General features: G+C 45.7%; 1 protein-coding gene across 3 annotated transcripts; it reads right to left on the reverse strand.

Moving 5' to 3' along the window:
- Positions 1-394: 394 nt before the first annotated feature.
- MRPL18 (mitochondrial ribosomal protein L18) lies at positions 395-6,568 on the reverse strand. Of its 3 annotated transcripts, none has more exons than XM_004770856.3 (4): positions 6,068-6,568; positions 5,350-5,536; positions 1,612-1,843; positions 395-903 (listed from the first exon to the last, which is right to left on the reverse strand). In XM_004770856.3, the coding sequence occupies exons 1-4, from the start codon at positions 6,222-6,224 to the stop codon at positions 832-834; spliced, it is 648 nt and encodes a 215-aa protein (XP_004770913.1). In that variant the 5' UTR covers positions 6,225-6,568; the 3' UTR covers positions 395-831. The 3 variants fall into 3 exon arrangements, with proteins under 3 accessions (XP_004770913.1, XP_004770914.1, XP_044936021.1); XM_004770857.3 differs by lacking the exon at positions 6,068-6,568 and adding an exon at positions 5,832-6,040; XM_045080086.1 differs by lacking the exon at positions 6,068-6,568 and adding an exon at positions 5,832-6,054 and having other exon boundaries at positions 836-903; positions 1,761-1,843.
- Positions 6,569-6,597: the final 29 nt, after the last annotated feature.

Genomic DNA, 6,597 nt, shown 5'->3' on the forward strand with positions numbered 1-6,597 from the left:
AGCCACCTGTAAGCAGTTATGCTTACAGGTTCTTTCTCATCACACCAGGCTTAGATAGCCAGAAACAGTTATCTTGATTTAATTGACTCCTGTCAAAGAGCTGTGGTGATGCCCACCTAGCCCAGCTTCATTTTAGATTCCGCTGAATGCACTTCAAGCTGCTTCTCCTACCCAGCAGATTCTCACATCAAGCCGAACTGAGCATAAGCCAACCCTGCTCTGTCCACCTCCACTTTCGGTTCCTCTCCGCATTCCTTCTTCTTCACATCTGGTTCTGCATGTCAGGGATCAAGAGCCCAAATAAGGTCATGATTTGTCCCTTTTATCTTCACAGCACTGTTTATAATAATTAACTGAAAAGGACATTTCCTATTTTAAAAAAAGGTCCACACTCTGTAGCAACAGCTCTCATTTATTGAAATCAACCACTATGAGCTGGACATGGTAACAAGCAGTCTGTACAAACCTCGTATGTGTACTCTCGCCACAGAGGGCTCAAAGGCAAAGATTTCACGTAACCAAAAACAGCTCATAATCTGCGTTTATTCTTTAACTTATAAACATTTGTCCTTGCAAAGTTAATCATAATTGACAACAGCTTTTCTCAGATACTTCTATCCAAGAGAGGGGAAGAATTTAGCCCTTGATTAAACCACCGCCCCCTCAACGCGCACGCAAGGGGAGGTGGGGATGACCTTAACTAGTGACAACACTTCACGGTTACATGATTAGACAAAAATTCCAAGCTGGATGTTCTTCCAGATGCTCTCTTCTGGAGGACGGAACAGCTCACAGCTTTTGTATTCATAGGTTCCAAACAATGCTCCTCTCTCATTCATAGATTCTCCGAGGCTCCTGCAGCACCACACCGCCTTCCGTCATGGCACTCTGCAGTCGTTTTATCTGGTTTTGAAGACCCGAAAAAAGGAAAAAGTTAAGTCAGCACAACAAGAAAGCTGACAATAAACAGTTCACTTCCCAAGAGAACGAAAACAGCTGATTTGCTCCTTGCTAACTCTTCAGCCTGCACAGATTTTTCCAGAAAGTGGTAACGATGACACAGATAAGAGATTCTAGAGATGTCGAAGATTAGCAGCATTTCATCATACAGACAAGATGTTAACACATGGACAGGGAAGCAGAGTGGGGGACATCGTGGCTCTACAGTCAGTCACCCTGGACTCACTCGGGACAAGCCAGCCTCAGGTGACCTGGGGCATATGACTCCTGACCTCTGGGCTGCAATGAGGATGGAATGAGGTCACACATGTCAGGATACCCACCTCGGCATCTGCCACATGGAAAGAACTTAATAAATGCAACTATTGTTACTGTGTAACGACCCGCTGTCAGGAATTCCTACATTTTTTTTTTTTAAAGATTTTATTTATTTATTTGACAGAGAGAGATCACAAGTTGGCAGAGAGGCAGGCAGAGAGAGAGAGAGAGAGGGAAGCAGGCACCCTGCTGAGCAGAGAGCCCGATGCAGGACTCAATCTCAGGACCTGAGATCATGACCTGAGCCGAAGGCAGCGGCTTAACCCACTGAGCCACCCAGGCGCCCCAGGAATTCTTACTTTTTAAAAAATAAGTACATGAAAACCAAAATACCGAGTCTGAGGCTGCCTCCCAAGGAGTGGGCTGGTAGACCATGAAGTTGATTCCTGCCTCTAAGCATCGCTCTGCCAGCACTCGTCCTACACTCTCACAGGCCACCACATTTCTGGTGCTGTAAAGGTGCTTTTTAATAGCCCATTCCCGAGTGGATGCTGAAACCACAACCTGGCCGCTGCGATGCTCAACCCGCGCTTCCACGTGATGCTGAGTCCTGATAACTCGCAACCTAAGGGAGATGAGGAGAGAAGAAAATCACAAAAGGGTCCTAAAGGTAAAAGGCCTCAGGTGAATAAATGCCTACATATTGCTCAAGAATACAATGTCTGTTTCACTTAACTTCAACACAGTTAACCTGGATTTGACTTGGAAGAGCTGTTTTCCCTGTCTTTATGAGGATATCCTCAATAACAATAAACCAAACATTTCCACTTAACTTCAAATATCCAGGAGAAATCTGGTATTTGAGATGTGAGAATTACACAGCATTACTTCAAAAAAGGATTTCAGGAGGAAGAGCTAAGCTCTGTGACCCTCCGTTGAGTAAGGATATTTACTTACATTATGTTTCTACTTTCCAGCTAACACTAAAATAAATGTAAGATCGATCAAAGATTTAAATTAAAAACTGAAATTGTAATACTAGCAAGCAGATATTTTTACAACGTCAAACTAAGTCTTACTTATTTAGTTAGTTTAAACTCTATTAACATGTAACATTAGTTTCAAAGTGATTCATCAGTCTTATATAACATCCAGTGCTTATTACATCACGTGCCCCCCTTAATGTCCACTACCCAGTTATCCCATCCCCCGACCTCTTTCCCCTCCAGCAATGCTCAGTTTGTTTTCTATGATTAAGTCTAAAGTAAGCCTATTTGTACAGGACATCAAACCATGTCATCCAACCTTTATAAAGAAAAAATTGACCAAGTTTTCTACAGTTAAGAAAACAGTAAACTAAAGTAAAAAGGCAGCAAGAAACAAAAAATATTTTAAACACATATTATTCATGGGGCTAATTTCCATACGTGAGAGCCTCCTATAATTAGTTTATAAAAAAAAAAAAAACAGTACCTTAACAGTCAAAACGTTTGAACAGACCGTTCACAGCAACAAAATATTAAAGACTCTTGGGCCCATAAAAATACGCTGATCTCACTGATGAGATGCATGGACTAGGCAATTCATTGCTACCCTGTTTGGGATCATTACGGTAATCATCAGTAAGAAGCTAGCTCACTAAGACAGCCATACGGTGATATTCTATACAGCCACCAGAAAGAATGACGTAGCACTTCCGGCAGTGCTGCTGTTGCCATTTGTTGAGCACCTACTGTGCCAGGCACTGTCCTCCTGCTTACAGGCAGAGCTCCTGTTTCAAAATGATCTCACGTTTTTCCTTTCTTTTCTTTTTCTTTCTCTTTTTTTTTTAAGGTCACAGAAACTGACACAGAAAGGTTTAGTAACTTCAGCAAGATTACAACTAATGGTAAGTGATAGAACTAGGACTTCATTCAATCAAGGGGTCTGGCTCCAGAGCCACTGTTCCTCAACAACACAAGGAAGTATTCTGAAGGGGCAGAGAGGATTCAGATGAAAAAGATCAGATGACAAAAAGAGTGTACGTGGTAAGCTAATATTTGTAATTTTTTTTTAAAAGATTTTATTTATTTATTTGACAGAGAGAGAAAGAGAGAGACACCGACAGAGAAAGCACAAGCAGGGGAAGAGGTTGGCAGAGGGAGAAGCAGGTTCCCAATCGAACAGGGAGCCGATGTGGGGCACGATTGCAGGACCCTGGGATGGGCCGAAGGCAGACGTTTAAGGACTGAGCCACTCAGGCGCCCCCAAAATCACAGTTTCTTAATCAAAGGTCAACAGTCCTTTTCCATTAGGACTCAGATAGTAAATGTTTTAGGTATGTGAGCCCTAGAGTCTCCTGCAACTGCTCAACTCAGCCATAATAATACTAGAACAGCCAGGTGAAAATGAGTGGTGTTATGTTACAATAAAACATTCTTTGTGGATAATAAAATTTGAATTTTATATCATTCTCACATCACAAAATATTATTCTTTGGGATTCTTTTTCACATTTTAAAGGAAGGAAATTTTAAGCTTGCAAGTCAACTATGGCCCATGGGCCATAGTTTGCTGATCCTTGTCTTAAACAATTTGTTCAACAAAGGCTTAGGACTCATCCTCTCTAAGGTCACTTCCTATTATAATATGCCAAAATGCTATATTGATAATACTGTGAATACACCAGATAGGAAAAAAGAAGTGGGAAAATAGATCTCTAATTACTTAAATAATCCAATATTAAGTAAATAGGTTGAATATGTCAAAAGAATTTTAGATTAATTCAAGTGATCTGCCTACTACTCCCTTTGACTCCTTTCTATGTACACTAAGTAAAAATGCATCATAGCAACTGTAAAATTTTATTAACCTTATTCCCTCTTCTACAACAAAACATAAAATTTTTGCTAACAAGGATGACATGCAATGCCTTTGAAGTGCCATAGGCCTAAGGTTTGTTGAATGAATGTGTCACACAGTTATGACTCCTATGTAACTTGCAATTACAATTTTATATAGTCTGTAAGAAATACTCCATTCATGGGGCGCCTGGGTGGCTCCGTGGTTAAAGCCTCTGTCTTCTGCTCAGGTCATGATCCCAGGGTCCTGGGATAGAGCCTCACATAGGGTTCTCTGCTCAGCAGGGAGCCTGCCTCCTCCTCCTCTCTCTCTGCCTGTCTCTCTGCCTACTTGTGATCTGTCAAATAAATAAAAATATTTAAAAGGAAAGAAAGAAAGAAATACTCCATTCTTAACATGTTTACTAAGTAAATAACCAAGTAAATAATATAAAGCAACACAGTGGTAACAATTTATAGTGTCTTGGCTCTCAGGCAGGTCAGACAAAAACATGTTTATAACTTAGCTCTATAGTTTATTAACCTGGTCTCCCCTGAGCCTCGATTCTCTTGCTCCCATAAAATGGAGGAAATTACTGTACCTGCTTCATAAGGTAATTCTAAGGGTTAAGTGAGAAAGTGCACAAAAAGCAACTAAGGGTTCCTGGTAGATACAAAGTGTTCAATAAATAACCATTTTTATAACAAAGAACAGACTCCTCCCTTGTCTCCCTGCTTCTATTCTTCCCCCCCTTACAAACTTCTCCCCAGAGCAACCAGAATGGTCTTCAAGTTCAAAATTTATTAAACTCTCAGCTTCCCACTATTGTGAACAACTGTGACGTGCTTACTTCAGTTTACAAAGCTAATGATCTGTCTCCCACCTACCGCACCATTTCCCTCCCACACTGTTCACTCCTGTGCACACTGAGCTCCAGGTACCCTGGCCTTGTGGTTCACACACGCGAGCCCATTCCCACCGCGGCCATCTCCTCTGCCGGGAACGCTCTTCTCGGCAAACGGTCTTTCAGAAGGGACCTTAGCAGGCGCCCAGTCTCCCCCTCCGAACACCACCCTCTTTAAATTTTCTCCCTGACCCTGACTCCTATTTATGGTCTGTCTCTCCGGGCCCATCCCCGCCTCCCCGCAAGGTCCCCCGACCCCCATCCCCGCCCACTAGCCCCTCCGCCAGCCAGTGGCTGCTTCCTGATTAGACAATCTCCGGAAACACCTGGCCGGTGGACTGAACTGAAACAATTTGTAGGGTACCGCGCACTGCTCTGCGAGACCGATTAAATAGCCGCCTTAATTACCTGTGCCAGAACTCTCGGGAGGGCCACGCTGTCCCCCAACCCCGCTCTTTCCTGGCCACTCCTAAGAGTTCCAGATTGCGGGGGTTCCGATTGGTGAACTCTGGGGCAACAGCTCCATTATCCAGAGGGTCCACGTCAGGCTTCGGCGCTGGCTTGGAACTCGTTGAGAACGCTGCGACCCCACACCCTAAGAATGGGAACCACCACGAGTATCTTGAGAAATGACAAACACGGACAAAACGGAACTCTGACCCCACCTCTGTCCCCATCCACTCCCCGGAAGGGAGACAAGAGGTGAGTCTGGTCACAGAGTACAGTCATCACAGACCCTGGTTCTTAATTTCCTATTGTCTCCGCAGTGCTCTTAGCCAGTATCCTGCTCGGGGACATGGAGGTCGGGGGCGGTTAACAGAAAACGCGGCTTGCGAACACACACTTAACGTGCAGGCCCTGGGGGGTCACCTGAGAGAAGCCAGAATTACCAGGGTTCCTGCAAACCGACAGCCACTCCCAGAGCCGCGACCGGAGCGCCATTGCTGAGGGATCGCTGGCAAAGCCTCAGAAAAGCCTCGCGCGCTTCCCTCATCAGCGTCCCAGCCGCTCGCCGGCAGCAGCCATGTTAACTGAGGGAAAAGCTTTTGGATGCCGGAGGTCACCGGCACCTCGACCCGGAGCTAACAAGTCCCGCCGCCCAGCGGCTGACCGGCCGATCTGTTACCTAGGCTCCTCCAATCACTGCCTGCGCTGGCGTGCACGTGACGCTGCAGCCCGCCAACCACGTCGCAGCGACGCGCTTGCGGGAGGGGCGCAACCCGCCAGGGTGGAGTTGCTTTGTTTGGTCTTAAAGCGACCGCGGGTCGCTGTGGGATCCACATGCAACCCCGCCGGACAATGAGGAAACCCGGGGCAGCGCAAGATGCGGTTTCTTTTCAGAAACCGTAGTTATCATTTTTCCCATGTGGCCCATGTAAAGCGCTTCCGGACCACAAGCCTAGGCCCGTGAGCGCAGGAACCGAGCTCGTGACTCGCCACGTGCTCGCCGAAGACCGTTAAAAGCAAACCCGCGGAACTCGCTCAGAAGCCCAGCTTTCCCGTGAAGGGCCCACCCTCTCTCGTCACATCCCAACTTCAAGCTCCGCCCTACCGTCCCCCTTTTCTAGAAGGCCCTAGAATGTGCAAAGGCGCACGCGCAACCCGCGCCTGGAAGAGGGGAGGAGAAGCTTCAGCCGAGCACCTCCTTCCTTCTCC

The sequence above is a fragment of the Mustela putorius genome, unplaced genomic scaffold (genome assembly GCF_011764305.1).
Source record: "Mustela putorius furo isolate JIRA1106 unplaced genomic scaffold, ASM1176430v1.1 tig00000450_pilon_pilon_pilon, whole genome shotgun sequence".
Classification (NCBI taxonomy): Eukaryota; Metazoa; Chordata; class Mammalia; order Carnivora; family Mustelidae; genus Mustela; species Mustela putorius.

Bases quoted from the DNA above. Each gene is read 5' to 3' on its own strand.
- MRPL18 (XM_004770856.3), bottom strand. From the start codon at position 6,224: ATGTGGATCCCACAGCGACCCGCGGTCGCTTTAAGACCAAACAAAGCA. The intron at 1,844-5,349 runs GTAATTAAGGCG...CATCTCCCTTAG, and splicing joins TCCCGAGAGTTCTGGCACAG to GTTGCGAGTTATCAGGACTC. The intron at 904-1,611 runs GTATTTTGGTTT...CTTCAAAACCAG, and splicing joins GGGAGGCAGCCTCAGACTCG to ATAAAACGACTGCAGAGTGC.